This window comes from Loxodonta africana, chromosome 2 (assembly GCF_030014295.1).
Source record: "Loxodonta africana isolate mLoxAfr1 chromosome 2, mLoxAfr1.hap2, whole genome shotgun sequence".
In the NCBI taxonomy this organism is placed as follows: Eukaryota; Metazoa; Chordata; class Mammalia; order Proboscidea; family Elephantidae; genus Loxodonta; species Loxodonta africana.
In genome coordinates, this window is record NC_087343.1 from 208,993,659 (window position 1) to 209,010,908 (window position 17,250).

A 17,250-nucleotide genomic window follows, 5' to 3' on the forward strand; every position below is an offset into this window, starting at 1 on the left:
TTATTTTTTTTGTACAGGTATTGGATTTTCTTGTAGATTTTAGAGATTAGACCTTTTTCTGATTTGTAATAGCCAAAAATTTCTTTCCAATCTGTAGTTTCTCTTTTTACTCTTTTGGTGAATTTTTTTGGTGAGTATAAGTATTTAATTTTTACAATAACCTGGTTGTCTAGCTTTTCTTCTGGAGCTTGTGTGTTGTTGGTTGTGGTTAGTATCCTGTTAATGCCATGTATTAGAGCCTCTAGCGTTGGTCCTATTTTTTCTTCTATGAACTTCATAGTTTTTGGCTTTATATTTAGGTCTTTGATCCATTTTGAGTTAGATTTTGTATATGGTGTGAGGTATGGGTCCTGTTTCATTTTTTTGCAGATGGACATCCAATTTTGCCAGCACCGTTTGTTAAAAAGACTGTCTTTTCCCCATTTGGTGGACTTTGGGCCCTTGTCAAAGATCAGGATACCATAGGTGGATAGATTTACTTCTGGTTTCTCAATTCTGTTCCATTGGTCAATGTATCTGTCAGTATGCCAGTACCAGCTCGTTTTGACTACCATAGCTGAATAGCAGGTTCTGAGGTCAGGTAGGGCAAGTCCTTCTAATTTATTCTTCTTCACTACTGCTTTATTTATGTGGGGCCTCTTCCCTTTCCATATAAAGTTAATGATAAGTTTTTGCATCTCCTCAAAGAAGGTTGTTGGTATGTGGATTGGGATTACACTTTATTTGTAAATTGTTTTGGGTAGAATTGTCATTTTCACAATGTTGAGTCTACCTATGCATGAGCATGGTATGTTTTTCCATTTATGTAGATCTCTTTGGTTTCTTGCAGTAGTGTTTTGTAGTTTTCTTTCTATAGGTCCTTTACATCCATGGTTAGATTTATTTCTAAGTTTTTATGTTTGTTTGTTTTCTTTTAGGGGCTATTATAAATGGTATCGTTTTCTTGATTTCCTTTTCAACATTGTCTTTATTAGTGTAGAGGAATCCAACTGATTTTTATATGTTTATCTTGTACCCTGCTACTCTGCTGATCCTTTCTATTAGTTCCAGTAGTTTTTTCTTGGATTCTGTTAGGTTTTCTATGTGTAGTATCATATCATCCGCAAGTGGGGACAGTTTAACTTCTTCATTACCAATGTGGATGTCCTTTATTTCTTTTTCTTGCCTTATTGCTCCAGCTAGAACTTGCAACACAATGATAAATACGAGTGGTGCTAAAGGGCATCCTTGCCTTGTTCCTGTTCTCAGGGGGAATGTTTTCAACCTCTCTCCATTAAGAATGATGCTGGCCATTGGTTTTGCATAGATGCCCTTTATTATGTTGAGAAATGACCCTTCTATGCTTATTTTATTGAGAGTTTTTATCAGGAATGGGTGTTTGACTTTGTCGAATGCCTTTTCTATGTTGATTGAGATGATCATGTGATTATTTTTTTTCATTTTGTTTATGTGGTGGATTATGCTGATTGATTTTCTAATGTTGAACCATTCTTGCATACCTGTTATGAATCATACTTGGTCATGGTGTATTTTTTTTTATATATTATGCTGCATTCTATTGGCTAGAATTTTGTTGAGAATTTTTGCCTCTATATTCATGAGAAATATTTGTTTGTAATTTTCTTTTTTTTTTTTTCCTGGTATCTTTGCCTGGTTTTGGTATCAGGATTATGCTGGCTTCATAGAATGAATTCGTAAGTATCGCTTTCTTTTCTAGTTCTAAAACAGTCTGAGTAGTACTGGTGTAAGCTCTTCTCTGAATGTTTGGTAGAATTCTCCAGTGAAGTGATCTGGACCAGAGGTTTTTTTTGTTGTTGTTTGGACTTTTTTTTTTCATTGTTGTTTGGACTTTTTTTTTTCATTGTCTTTTCAATCTCTTCTCTTGTTATGGGTCTGTTCAGATTTTCAACAGCATTTTCTGTAAGTTTGAGTAGGTAGTGTGTTTCTAGTAATTTGTCTATTTCCTCTATGTTTTCAAATTTGTTGGAGTATAGTTTTTCATAATACTCTGTTATGATTCTTTTTATTTCAGTTGTGTCTGTTGCAATGTCCCCAATTTCATTTATTTCGGTTATTTGTGTCCTCTCCTGTTTTTCTTTTGTCAGTTTGACCAGTGGTTTGTTGATTTTGTTGATCAATTCAAAGATCCAACTTATGGTTTTGTCGATGCTTTCTATTGTTTTTCTATTCTCTATTTCATTTATTTCTGCTCTGATCTTTATTATTTTCTTTCTTCTGGTGGCTGTGGGGCTTCTTTTCCTGTTCACTTTTTATTTGTTCAAGTTGTGCAGCTAATGTTTTGATTTTGTCCCTTCTTTTTTGATGTGTGCATCTATTGCTATAAATTGACCTCTGAACCCTCCCTTTACTGTGTTCCAAAGGTTTCGGTATGATGTGTTTTCATTCTTATTTGATTCTAGGTATTTTTTTTAATTCCATCTCTGATTTCTTGTATTACCCAGTGATTTTTAAGCAGGGTGTTATTCAGTTTCCATGTAATTGATTTTTTTCCCTTGCTCTTCCTGTTGTTAATTTCTGCTTTGATGTCTTTGTTGTCAGAGAAGATATTTTGCATTATCTCAGTGTTTTGGATTTTGTTGAGGGTTGCTTTGTGACCTAAGATGTGGTCTATTCTGGAGAACATTCCATGTACATTGGAAAAGAATACATACTTTGCAGCTGTTGGGTGGAGTGTTCTATATATGTCTATGAGGTCAAGTTGGCTGATTATGCCCTTCAGATCTTCTGTGTCTTTGATGAGTTTTTTTCTAGATGTTCTGTCCTTTACAGAGGGTGGTGCGTTGAAGTCTCCTACTATTATTGTGGAACTGTCAATTTCAGTGCTGTTAGAGTTTGTTTTACGTATTTTGGAGCCCTGTCATTGGGTGCATAGATGTTTATTATGGTTAATTCATGATGGACCATCCCTTTAATCATTATATAGTGCCCTTCTTTGTCTTTTATAATGGTTTTTGTTTTAAAGTCTGTTTTGTCTTAGATTAATATCACCATGCCTGCTCTTCTTTGGTAGTTATTTGCTTGGTATATTTTTTCCATCCTTTGATTTTTAATAAATTTATGTCTTTTTTTCTAAGGTGTGGGTGTGTCTCTTGTAGGCACCAAATTGATTGATCTTTTTTTTTTTTTTTTAATCCATTCTGTCACTCTGTGTTTCTTTATGGGTGCATTTATGCTGTTTATAGTCAGTGTAATTATTGATAGTTGTGAGTTTATTGCTGTCATTTTATAGCGCTTTTTATTTTTTTGTGGTGCTGACATTTTCTTCGTTCCTCTTACTCTCCTGTACTGAGTTCCTTTTGTTTGTGGATTTCTTTTTCATTTCTTTTGTTTTTGTAGATTTTGTTTTTATTGAGACTTTATGTTTCTCTTCTTTATTTTGACTACTAGGTTTGTTAACTTTCTTTTTGGTTACCTTGAAATTTACCCTTATCTCCCTAGGTTTGAACCAGTCTATTATTACTTGGTATTGCCTTGCCTTCCTCTGCATTAGAAAGTTCTATACCTACATTGTTTATTCCCTCTTTTATTGCTCTGACATTGTTGTCATTTACAGGTTAACCTCTCTGGTTCCCTGCTGTAATTCTTTCGGTTTTTGATAGTCCCTGAGAGTTCATTTCTTAGGTTGGTATCTTGCTGGGACCATTTTATATCTTAGATTAAGGCTGAGGTCTGATGTCTTTTCTTAGATCAAAGGACTTCCTTTAATAATTCTTGGAAGTTTGGTTTGGTTTTTACACATTTCATTAATGTCTGTTTATCCGGAAATGGCCTAATTTCATATCATATTTGAATAAGAGTTTTGCAGGATATATTATTCTTTGTTGGCAATTTTTTTCTTTTCAAGGTTTTATATATGTCATACTATTGCTTTTCTATCTGCATGGTTTCTGCCAAGTAATCAGAGTTTAGTCTAATTTTTTCTCCTCTGTATGTGACTTTTTGTTTTTCTTAAACTGCTCTAAGGATTTTTTCTTTGTCTTTGGTTTTAGCGAGTGTGATTATGATATGCTTTTGTGATTTTCTTTTGGGATGTATACTATATGGAGCTTGTTGAACTTCTTGGATGGTCAGCTTTTCATCTTTCATGATATTAGGGAAGTTTTCATCAGCAATTCTTCAATGTTCCTCTGTATGTTTTCCGTTTTCTCCCCCTGTTCTATAATTCCGATCACTCAAAAATTTTTGCTTTTGATTGTATCCCACATAATTCTCAGGGTTTCTTCATCTTTCTTCTTTTTGTTTCTGATTTTTCTTCAAACAGAGTTGTGTCCAAGTGTTTGTCTTCCACTTCGCTGATCTTGTCTTCTATCATTTCAAACCTGCTTCCCAGTCCTTCTATGAGACTGTCCATTTCTGAAATCTTGTTGTTTATGTTTTGGATTTCTAGTTGTTGTTTTGTATGACTTGTAGTTTTTAATTTATTGTGACATTTTGTTCCTGTATTATTTTCCTGAATTCTCTATTTTTTGTCTGTATTTGCCATGAATTTGTCTGCCTTTTCAATGAATTTGTCTCTTTTTCCCCCATTTTTGTCTGCTTTTTGCTTCAACTCTTGGATAACTGAATATTAGATTTAAATTCCCTATTTTTATCAGGTAGTTCGGGAAACCTTGGTGGCATAGTGGTTAAGTACTACAGCTGCTAACCCAAGGGTCAGCAGTTCAAATCCACCAGGTGCTCCTTGGAAACTACAGGGGAATTCTACTCTGTCCTATAGGGTCGCTATGAGTCGGAATCGACTCGATGGCAATGGGTTTGGTTTTTTGTTTTATCAGGTAGTTCTAGTGCCTTTTCTTCTATAGGAAAGGCACCTGGTGTTTTATCTTGGATCCCTATTGGAACCATTCTGTCTTTTTTTTTTTTTTTTTAATACTTTTTGATATTGTCTGCCATCTTCAGGAAATTCAGTAGTTATTCACTTTTATTTATTGATTATAGTTCTGTTTGTTTTGTCTTGCCTTTTTTGTTTTATTTGGTTATATCTGAGCAGACAGGCTGTGCGTTCTTTGATGTGTACTCATCTGTGGTCACTGTACTTTTCACCTACTTGTCCAATGGGCAGGGCCAGCCACTCAGTTATGGTGAGCCAGGACCGTTCTGGCTGAAAGGGAGGGGCTGGGATGGGTTGTTTGTGACATGTACTAGGGTCAATAGTGTGGGCTGGGAGTCAGTGCTGGACAGGTTCCAGTAGCCCATGCCTGTGCTGCTCAGGGGTGTGATGTTCAGCACATGGTGAAAGTAAGCAGGAAGGAGGAGGGAGGTTGTGATATGTGGAGCTAATATGGCTATGGGAAAGAGGAGAGAAAGAGAAACAGGAGCCAAAAACAAAGAAACAAACATACAAAAAGAAAAGAGTGGTAAGGAAGCTTGCTGTTGGAATGGTGAGATGAGAAACGGAGAAAAACAAAAAGGAAAATATAGAAAAGGGAAAAAATAACTAGATAATAACACAGAAAAAAAAAAAAAAGGCCCAGGAGGGTACCCACCAGTGCAGCTGCAAAGACTGGGGCAATGGCTCCCAGACTGTGCAGTATACCCTATCTAGAGGGGTAATGATGTCACACAGCACCAGGTATTCTGGAGACAGGAATAGAAGTATAGAGAGGCAAGAACTGAGAAATGAAGAAAGACAGAAAGGAAAAAAAGCAAAAAAAGGAAAAGGAAATGCCCTAGGATCCCACCTACATGGCTGTACAGTTTGGGGGAGTGGCTCCTAAGTGGTGCAGTGCAGCCCTGCTAGATGGGGCTCCCAAGCTGTGAAAAGAAAGAGAAAACAAAACAGAACAAATCAAAACAAAGAAAAAAAAAAAGCCCAAGTGATCCAACCAGCATGGTGTCACAAGCCAGGGGAGTGGTTCCCCAGTCAAGCGGTGCTTCGTACCCTTTCAAGAGGAAGCAAAGATGGCACATTGAGTCAGGTGTTCAAGACAAAGGAGGGGGAGGTGGTGGGAGGAACAGAAGAAACTAAAAGAAACAGAATAAAGCAAGATCAGCAACAGACAAATGGCACTCAGAGAGCCGGCCAGTGTGGATGGGGTAAATCCAAGGGACTCAGGTGAATCCAAGTGACCCAGGTCTGAAGCAGTTTCCTCTGGACCAAGAGACACTGCCCAGCAGGAAACAAGGGAGCCTGAGGGGTAGGGGTTAGGAAAATATATATCGTTTGTTACTGGGTGCTGCGTCTCCTGCTGGGAACTTCATGAAGCTGCCTTCCCATAATCCCTGTCTGCCAATCTCTGATGTGGGTGGGGCAAACCCAAGTAGCACGGATGCTGGACTTCCCGGCCAGCCAAGCCCCTGCTACCAGCCAGGAAGCACAGAGGTAGAACTGCAGGGAGAGGATGGGCGGTGGGAAAGTGTGTATCACTGGTTACCAAGTGCTCTGTCTCTTGCTGGGAGCACTGCAAAGCTGCTTTACTGTGCTCCCTGTCCGCTGATCTCTGAACGGAGTCTAAGATGGCGAATCTGTGCTGCATTAGCTGATAGGGGACCTCCACACTTGTATCTCTCCTCACTGTCTGTTCTCTATCACATTCTTACTCTATTTGGTGCTTAGCTGAGTTGCATATCTCTTCATTTGACACTTTGGGTTCCAGGACTGACATTTGTCTCTGCTTTACTTAGTTTTCAGGTCTTTGCTGCGGAGGGGTGGCATGGACCTTCTGTCTACGGCGCCATGTTGGCTGGAAGTCCTTGTTTGCATCTTTTTGCTATGGTGCACAATACTGCAATGAACATGGGTGTGCATATATCTATTTGTGTGGGGGCTCGTATTTCTCTAGGATATATTCCAAGGAGTGGGATTGCTGGGTCATATGATATTTCTATGTCTAGCTTTCTAAGGAAGCATCAAATCAATTTCCAAACTGGTCATACCATTTTACATTCCCACCAGCAGCGTATAAGTGTTTCTGTCTCTACACAACCTCTCCAACATTTATTATTTTCTGTGTTTTGGATTAATGCCAGCCAGCCTTGTTGGGGTGAGATAGTATCTCATTGTAGTTTTGATTTGCATTTCTCTAATGGCTAATGATCTTGAGCATTTCCTCATGTATCTGTTATCTGCCTGAATGTTTTCTTTGGTGAAGTGCCTGTTCATATCTTTTGCCCAATTTTTAATTGGGTTATTTGTCTTTTTTGTTGAGATTTTGCAGTAATTTAGATTTTAGAGATTAGATGCTGTTAGGATTTGTTGTAGCCAATTTTTCCCCCCCGCCCCAGTCTGTAGGTTGTCTTTTTACTCTTTTGGTGAAGTCTTTGGATGAGCATAAATGTTTGATTTTTAGGAGCTCCTAGTCAGAATCTGCTTGACAGCACTAGTTTTTTTAGTCATCTAATTACTAATTCGTCATCTAATTTCTCTTCTGGTGTTTGTGCATTGCTAATAATGTTTTGTAGTTTGTTTATGGCATGTATTAGGGCTCCTGGAGTTGTTTCTGTTTTTTATTCCATGATCTTTAGATTGTATATTCAGGTCTTTGATCCATTTTGAGTTAGTTTCTGTGCATAGTGTGAGGTACGGGTCTTATTTCATTTTTTTGTTTGTTTTTGCAGATGTATACCCAGTTATGCCAGCACCATTTGTTAAAGACACTGTCTTTTCCCAAATTAACAAACTCGTAGGTGGATGAATTGATGTCTGGATTCTCAATTTTGTTCCACTGGTCTATGTATCTGTTGTTGCACCAGGACCAGGGTGTTTCAACTACTGAGGCAATATAATAGGTTCTAAAATCAGGTAGTTTGAGGCCTCCCTCTTTGTTCTTTTTCAGTGATGCTTTTCTTATCCGGGGCTTTTTCCCTTTCCATATGAAGGTGGTGATTTGTTTCTCCATCTTATTAAAAAATGTCATTGGAATTTGGATCGGGATTACATTGTATCTGCAGATCACTTTGGGTAGATTAGACATTTTCACAATGTTGAGTCTTCCCATCCATGAGCAAGGTATGTTTTTCCACTATGTAGGTCTCTTTTGGTTTCTTACAGTAGTGTCTTGTAGTTTTCTTTGTATAGGTCTTTTACATCTCTGGTTAGATTTATCCCTAAGTATTTTATCTTCTTGGGGGTTATTGTAAATGGTATTGATTTGATGACTTCCTCTTCGAAGTTCTCTTTGTTGATGTAGAGGAATCCAACTGATTTTTGTAGGTTTATCTTGTATCCTGATACTTTGTTGAAATTGTCTGTTACTTCCAGTAGTATTCTTGTGGATTCTTTGGGGTTATTCTTTGTATAAGTTCATTTCGTTTACAAATGGATATACTTTTACTTCTTCCTTACCAATTTGGATATGGTTTTTTTCTTTTTGTACTCTAATTGCTCTGGCTGGGACCTCCAGCACCATGTTGAATAACAGTGGTGGTAAACGGTATCCCTGTCTAGTTCCCATTTTCAAGAGGAGTGCTTTCAGACTCTCTCCACTTAGGATGATGTTGGCTGTTGGCTTTGTATAAATGCCTTTCATCATGTTCATAATTCTTATTTTGCTGTAAGTTTTTATCACGAATAGGTGTTGGACTTTCTCAAATACCTTTTCTGCATCAATTAATAAGATCATGTGGTTCTTGTCTTTTGTCTTATTTATGTGATGGATTACAGTGATTGTTTTTCTAATGTTGAACCATCCCTGCATAAAAAAAAAAAAAAATTTTACCTGGTGTGAATTCTCCTTGATCATGGTGAATTATTTTTTTGATGTGTTGTTGAATTCTGTTGGTAAAAATTGTGTTAAGGATATTTCTGTCTATGTCCATGAGGATATATGTGTATAATCTTCTTTTTTTTTGTGGCACGTTTACCTGGTTTTGTTATGAGGATTATGTTGGCTTCATAGGATGAGTTTGGGAGTATTCCATCTTTTTCTATGCTCTGAAACATCTTTAGTAGTAGTGGTGTTAACTCTTCTCCGAAAATTTGGTAGATATCTCCAATGAAGCCCTCAGGACCAGGGCCTTTTTGTTGTTGTTTTTGGAAGTTTTTAAATTACCTTTTAAATCTCTTCTTTTATACTGGGGTTGTTTAGTTGTTCTACCTCTGTTTGTGTTAGTTTAGGTAGGTAGTGAGCTTCTAGAAACAAGTCCATTTCATCTAGGTTTTCAAATTTGTTAGAGTACAATTTTTCATAGTATTCTGTTGTGATTCTTTTAATTTCAGTTTGTTCTGTTTTGAAATTGCCCATCTCCTTTCTTATTTGGGTTACTTGCTTACTCTCCTGTTTTTCTTGTGCCAGTTTGGCCAGTAGTTTACTGATTTTGTTGATCTTTTCAAAGAACCAGTTTTTAGTCTTGTTAACTCTTTCAATTGTTTTTGTGTTCTCTTTCGTTTAATTCTGCTTTAATTTTTATTATTTACTTTCTTTTGGTGCCCAAAGACTTCTTTTGCTTCTCTCTTTCTATTTGTTCAAGTCGTAGGGATAATTCTTTGATTTCAGCCATTTCTCCTTTTTGGATGTGTACATTTATTGCTATAAATTGACCTCTGAGCACTGCTTTAACTGTGTCCCAAAGGTTCTGGTAGGATGTGTTTTCATTCACACTTGATTCTGTGAATTTGTTTATTCCATCCTTACTTCCTTATATAACCTAGTATTTTTTGAGCAAGGTTTTGTTCAGTTTCAATGTGTTTGATTTTTTTTTCCTCACTTTTTCTGTTTTTGATTTCTACTTTCATGACTTTATGGTCAGAAGAGATGCTCTGTAATATTTTGATGCTTTGCATTCTGTTAAGGCTTGCTTTATTGCCTAATATGTGGTCTATTCTGGAGAATGTCCCATGTGTGTTGGAAAAGAAAGTATACTTGGCTGCTTTTGTGTGGGGTGTTCTGTATATGTCTGTGAGGTCAGTTTGGTTGATTGTGGCATTTAGATCTTCTGTGTCTTTATTGAGCTTCTTTCTGGATGTTCTGTCCTTCACTGGAAGTGGTGTGTTGAAGTATCCTACTATTGTTGTGGAGGTGTCTACCTCTCTTTTCAATGCTATTAGTGTTTGTTTTATGTGTTTTGGAGCCCTGTCATTGGGTGCATAAATAATTATTATGGTTATGTCTTCCTGGTGTATCAACCCTTTAATCATTATATAGTGCCCTCCCTTAACATTTGTTACAGATTTTACTTTAATGTCTGTTTTGTCAGAAGTTAATGTTGCCACATTGCAAAATGATTTCATGCTGTCATTTTGGTGTATTATTTTTTGTGTGTGTTGTTGACAGTTTCTTTGTTCACTTAATTTTCTGTGCTGAGTCGTTTTTCTTTATGTATCTTATTTTCATCTTTTTTCTTGTTGATTTGTATTTGCTGTGTCTTTATGTTTTTCTTGCTTTTTATTTTGATATGTAGGATTGTTAGTTTCCTTTGTGGTTAGCTTAACATTTACCCCTATTTTTCTAAGTTTAAAAAAAAAAAAAGTTTTAATCAATCTGTTATTTCTTTATTTCCCTTGACTTCCTTTCCATAGGAAAGACCTGGGACTACCTTTTTCAGTCACTCTTTTTCATCTTAGTGTTGTCATCTTTTACATATTGACATTTCTGTTTCCCTATTTTCAGTGTTTATCTTTGCTTCGTTTTTGTGACTCCCCTATCTGGGTTGATACCTGGTTGCTCTGTGCTCTGTTCTAGTCTTGGGTAGTTATCTAATGTTAATGATTTTCTAACTGAAGGACTCCCTTTAGTATTTCATGTAATTTTTTTTTCAAATTCCTGAAATTTGTATTTATCTGAAAATGCCTTAATTTTGCCATATTTCTGAGACAGTTTTGCTGGATATATAATTCTTGGCTGGCATTTTTTTCTTTCTTCAAGGCTTTATATATGTCATCCCAATGCCTTCTTGCCTGCGTGGCTTCTGCTGAGTACTCCGAGCTTAGTCTTATTGACTCTTCTTTGTAGGTACCTTTTTGTTTATCCCTAGCCACTCTTAAAATTCTCTCTTTATCTTGGTTTTGGCAAGATTGATTATAATATGTCTTGGTGACTTTCTTTTGGGATCTACCTTGTGTGAGGGTCAATGAGCATCTAGAATAGATATCTTTGCATCTTTCATGATATCAGGGAAGTCTTCTGCTGACAAATCTTCAACAGTTCTCCCTGTATTTTCTGTTATCCCCTCTTCTTGTACTCCAATCATTTTTAGGTTATTCCTCTTCATAAAGTCCCACATAATTCTTAGTGTTCATTTTTTAAAATTCTTTTGTCTTATTTTTCCTCAAATAAGTTGGTGTTAAGTGCTTTATTTCCAATCTCACTAATTCTTACTTTCTTTTCCTCAATTTTCTTCCTATTACTTTCTACTGAATTGTCTAATTCTGAAATTTTATCGTTAATCTTTTGGATTTCTGTTTGCTGTCTCTCTATGGATTCTTGCAGCCTGTTAAATTTGTTATCATGCTCTTCTCTAATTTTCTTAAGTTTCTCTATTGCTTTATCTGTGTGTTCCTTGGCTTGTTCTGCATTTTGCCTGATCTCCCTGATCCCTTGAAGAGTTCTGTATATTAGTATTTTGTCTTCTACTTCTGGTAATTCCAGGAAATTATCTTCCTCTGGAAGATTTCTTGATTCTTTGTTTTGGGAGCTTGCTGCAGCCATCATGGTCTGTCTGTTTATATGATATAATATTGACTGTTGTCTCCAAGTCATCAATAAGTTATGTTTATTTATTTTACATTTGTTTACTGTGTCCTAGTTTCTTGTTTTGTTTTGATATGGCTAAATAGGCTGCTCATGTGAGCTAGTTTGATTTTTGAGGCCTTTGAGGCTCTAATGTCCTCTCTCCAGGTGGTGAGATCTGTTCCTAGGTAAATGAGACTAGGAGTCCATTTATTTTTTTGTATCGATTCTGTTCAGATGCCCAGGTAGTCAGTCACTGAGTGTGTGGTGTAGGCTCTCTTCTACAGTTCTATACATGCAGGGGTGATTGCTGTAGGCACAGGTATTTGGCTGCAGGAGGGGGTCATGCAAGGGGCTTGCCCCTGAGTGTCTGGGAGGAACACACATCCCTGTTCCCTAGAGTGCCTAGGTGGGTCAGTTTTGCAGCTGGATTCTGGACTCCCAATGATGTTGGCTGTAGGACTGGGAGGCACCACTTATTCCTGAACACAGTCACAGATGGCTATGTGGTGTGTGTGGAGCCATCAGTCCTCAGGCCCCTGATATGGGTAGGTGAAAAGGACCCTGCTTATTAGGGAGAGTAGTGTCAAATGTCATAAGCCTCCCACTCCACCATATATCTGATACAGTTGAAGTTAGGCTTCAGGTATATACCCTGTTGTATCATACTAATGAGGGCCGATGCTGTTGAAGTGGGCCTACACAGGTCTATGCAGGGGTGAAAGGCATTCAAAGTCCATGCAACCCTTGTGTCTGTAGCTAGCCAAAGGAGCTGTGCCTGCCCTGAGTTCTCAGCTTAGGAGACCTGGCTGATTATTTTTTTTCCTGGTTGTTAGTTTGCTCCATCTCTGAGGCAGGAAGAATGCCTCAGGGCACGTGATGAGTTGTACTTCCAGCCCGGGGTATGCGGTAGTCTCTGAAGCCAGCCTGCGTGCAGAGCCGGGAGGGGGCAGGTTTTTCCCAAAGGAATGTTTTTTGATTGGCAGAGTAGGCTAGACATATGTACTTTTGCCAATTGAGTGCTTCTTTTTCACTGATTCTGAAGGCTTGTATGGAAACTCCTCACTGCTTGTGAACCCTCTCTCCCTCCCCCTGGAACTCAGTCTGATTCCCTCCTCAACTTTGCCTTTGATGTCCAGGGCTCCTAGATTGTCATATATAATTAATTCACTTTTTGGGGGGAGTCTTTGTTGTAAGAGGGACCACAGGAAGCATCTAACTTCTCTACCATCTTGGCTCCGCCCCTCTGAAAATTTTTTGAAGATGGTGGTGATGCTGATCATAAGAAAAATGCATTAAAAAAACAGTGATTTAAATTTACATCCATGGTAGTGTATTCATATTGTCTCTCTGTCTTTGTGTGTCTCTCTTAATATCTTTCTCTCTCTCTCTCTCTCACATGCACACACACACACAGACACATTTACAAACACACACACGCACCAGACCAGAATATGTTTAAATGTTGTTTAGCCCAAACATTCTAAAGTGATGGGTAAAGGCATGATGTGCATCCTTAAGTGTTATGAGTATCACTGTAGTACTATGGTACCCACCAACATCTTCTTATCCAACGAATTTAAAGAATAATTGATTTTAAATGATAAATTTTATTGAAAACCTTCTGGAATAGATTAGTTGCTGGATATCAGTACCAAGAAAATATTCTCAAATTGTTTCTTCCAACTGTTGGGAGTTCATTGCCTAACAATCCATATTTTTTATTTTTGTTCCCTGGGAATGTTATCATTTTATTTGTAAGATTCTAGATCATATCAATACCATGTTGGAATCCATGGAAGAGTATAACACATCCTCTACAGACTTTACCTTCACGGGGCTGTTCAGCAGAAAGGATACTGCAGAACTTCTTTTTGCCATTGTCACTGTTATCTTCTTCACTGCACTGATGGCTAATGGAGTCATGATCTTCCTGATCCACACTGACTCACGCCTCCAAACTCCCATGTACTTCCTGCTCAGCCACCTCTCTGTCATTGACATGATGTACATCTCTACCATTGTGCCCAAGATGCTTGTTGATTATATGCTGGGCCAAAGGACCATCTCCTTTGTGGGCTGCACAGCTCAGCACTTCCTTTATGTCACCTTGGCGGGAGCAGAATTCTTCTTGTTGGGCCTCATGGCCTATGACCGCTATGTGGCCATCTGCAACCCTCTGAGATACCCTGTCCTCATGAGTCACAAGATCTGTTGGATGATCATAGCAGGATCCTGGTTTGGGGGGTCTTTGGATGGCTTCCTCCTAACCCCCATTACCATGAGCTTTCCCTTCTGCAACTCCCGGGAGATTAATCATTTCTTCTGTGAGGTGCCTGCAGTCCTGAAGTTGGCATGTGCAGACACAGCCCCCTATGAGACAGTGATGTATGTGTGCTGTGTTTTGATGCTGCTGATTCCTTTCTCCGTGGTGATTGCCTCCTATGCCCGAATCCTGACCACAGTCCACCACATGAGCTCAGCGGAGGGGAGGAAGAAAGCATTTGCCACCTGCTCATCTCACATAACTGTGGTTACCTTGTTCTATGGGGCTGCCATGTACACGTACATGCTGCCGCACTCTTACCACACGCCAGCTCAGGACAAAATTTTCTCTGTATTCTATACCATCCTCACACCCATGCTAAACCCCCTCATCTACAGTCTGAGGAACAAGGACGTGACTGGTGCTCTGAGGTGGGCCTTGGGGAAGTTCAAGTCTTCACAAAGAGTGTCAGAGGATGCCTTTTGATGGCTATTTCCCATATGAGTGGTGAATATGAACGGGAGACTGTGGCCAGTATGTTCATGCTGTCATTGAAGGATTAAACTGGAGAGAAGGCTGCCAAAAAAAAAGTATATAAAAATGTGCCCTCTTTGTACCCCTTCCTTTATCCTTTCTTCTTTCATTTTTTAAAAATGGCCCTTTCTCCTGCTCTGTTCACTTGTATTAAAAGTAAATGCCCCATGGTTTCCAGAAACATAATTAAAAAAAAAATCTTCTGGAGTTTTACCTTTTCAAGGTAAAATAAATCACATTCTATTTTCAATTGCGTAAACTATATTGAAGGAGGGAAGGTGGCACTTTTGGAATTTGTGACACTACTATATAAATCTAGCTCACCATCTAAGTGTAAGAGAAATATCATCTTTTCTATTTTTTTTTTTTTTTTTTTTTGAGCAATGCTATGATTCATCCTTTTAGAAGGAGAATTGATGTATGTGCTCCCTTTTGTCAGGGGGGGGAAATAGTCAAAAATAATTTTTTCAACAGTCATTGTACTGACTACAATCATTAGGTGCTTTTCACTTTTGGTAAAAATACGGTATTTAACTTTTGTTTGCTTGCAACACACTAGTAAGTTATTTTTCAGATGAGTTAAAATTGATGGTTTAGGGCAAAGATATTTACCAGAGAAGACAACATGAGAGTTTTGTTCACTTGAAGTGGTTTCCAGGAGGTTAGAGAAACTTACTGGAATGCTAATTGGAAGGATACTGTTATGGATTGTAGTGTGTCCCTCCAAACTATGTGTCAACTCGGCTAGGCCATGATTCCCCATATTGTATGGTTGTCATTCTATTTCGTGATCTGATGTGATTATCCTATGTGTTGTAAATCCTGACCTCTGTGATGTTAATGAGCCAGGATTAGAGGCAGTTATGTTAATGAGGCAGGACTCAATCTACAGGGTTGGGATGTATTTTGAGTCAATCTCTTTTGAAGTATAAAAGACAGAAGGAAGCAGAGAGGAGAGCGACATACCACCAAGAAAGAAGTGCCAGGAGCAGAGCGCAGGGTTCCCTGTGCTGAGAAGCTCCTAGACCAGGGGAAGATTGATGACAACGACCTTCCCCCAGAGCTGACAGAGAGAGAAAGTTTTCCACTGGAATTGCTACCCCGAATTCTTACTTCTAGCCTCCTAAACTGTAAGAGAATAAAATTCTGTTTGTTAAAGCCATTCGCTTGTGGTATTTCTGTTATAGCAGCACTAGATAACTAAGACAGATACTAAAATCACTTTTCAATTATGCCGTACGGTCATCAAGGTTAAGCATATATCAGCCAGGTAATAGCAGCTCCCCCCAAAAAGCTCAAGATTTATACCTATGCTTCCCACTGACCCAGAAATTGAGAACAGAAAGCATGTGACACATGTTCAGGGTACAATACAATTACATAAGGAGTTCACTCAGGAATTGAAAGGGTGGCTTTATTAAATTACTAATTCACCATTTTGAATTACTCTTGTGGAAACATAGTCATGATCATAATCATATATTTGTCCATCCTTGTCTAAAACTGAACAATATATGTGCCTTGTCAGGTTCATCATCCTCTAAGAATCTCATAACAAATGAAGCGCTTATGAGTCCCAATTTACAGATGAGAACACTGGGACGCAGGGAATTAAGGGACTTTTGTAGGGTACATTTTTAATTTAGTGCACTAGGTCCCAGGATTTCAAGAAATGTGATTGATAGTACTATATATCCTTCAGATACGGTTTCCTCATTCATTCATTCATTCATCATAGCTGTGAAGAATAGAGGCAAAGCACCTGCTCTAATAAATTTTTCATTCCATTGGAGGGAAAGATGAGAAAAAAGCAAGCAAACAAAAAAAATGGATATTTCTGCCATTTTTTGTGTGTGCCAGTAATGACTAAAGCTGAATGTATATATACCCGGTGCCCAATAGGTCCACCCTTGGGTAATTCCTAATGGAAATGTACATGTAGTGTTCACCAAAAGTCATTCTGTACTATAAAAAAACAAATCAAAGTTACCCCAAAACCCGCTGATGGTGAAATGGGTAAATGAATTATGACATACACATACAATTAGAATTGATGTTCTAAAACTACTTGCAACAATATGGATTAATCTTAGAAACATAATGTTAAACTAAAGAAGCAAGTAACAAAAGAGGGCATTGATATAAAACACAAATTTCTCAAAATTAACCTCTGTAGTCAGTAGCTCAGGGTAGTTAGCACCTTTGGGAGGTGCATGAATGGTTTCTAGGGTGCTGGTAGTTTTCTGTTTATGTGGATGCTGATTTCACATATGATGTTTGGTTTGAGAAAAAAAAAGTTCATACATTTTTGTATTTGTAATACTTTTTTTTTCACTTAAAACTGTCTTTTATTTGAATTAACAGGAATGCAGTTTAACCATCTATCTTTACTGCTATGAGAGGTTTACTACCTGATAATACCATCAGATTCTAGGATATATAAGTGAGAAATACAAAGTCAATTTGAGGGAAGAAATAGATCTTCCCCCCCCTCCTTCCATATGAAGAAATTGTTCAGCAAGGTAATGTGTGATTTCACGAGCATAATTCCATCTTGGCACCTCTGTCCAATTCAGACCTGTCTGAGGTTTCAGTTCAACATCACTACTCCAGGGATCCCAATATTGTGTGTATATGTTTTATAATGGTAGGAGGAGAGAGAATCTGATTTATAATGTTGGCCAATTTCTGTGGTGTAAATGCTTCCACCAAGACCTATTTCAAGGTTACATTTTCCTGTTACATTTCATAAGGGCCATCCAAGCTGTTCTAAAGAAGAAAACAATGATAGAAACCCGTGTGGTTCAACTGATACTCAGGACT

The 17,250-nt window shown here is 38.0% G+C and overlaps 1 protein-coding gene across 1 annotated transcript; it reads left to right on the forward strand.

The window, feature by feature from the left end:
• Nucleotides 1-13,263: 13,263 nt before the first annotated feature.
• Nucleotides 13,264-14,753, forward strand: LOC100675051 (olfactory receptor 2T1-like). The gene has a single exon (XM_023541283.2). It carries the CDS (start codon nucleotides 13,411-13,413, stop codon nucleotides 14,377-14,379), a length of 969 nt encoding a protein of 322 aa, XP_023397051.2. The 5' UTR covers nucleotides 13,264-13,410; the 3' UTR covers nucleotides 14,380-14,753.
• Nucleotides 14,754-17,250: the final 2,497 nt, after the last annotated feature.

Excerpts from the sequence above, each read along its gene's own strand:
- LOC100675051 (XM_023541283.2), top strand. The coding sequence starts at position 13,411 with ATGTTGGAATCCATGGAAGAGTATAACACATCCTCTACAGACTTTACC.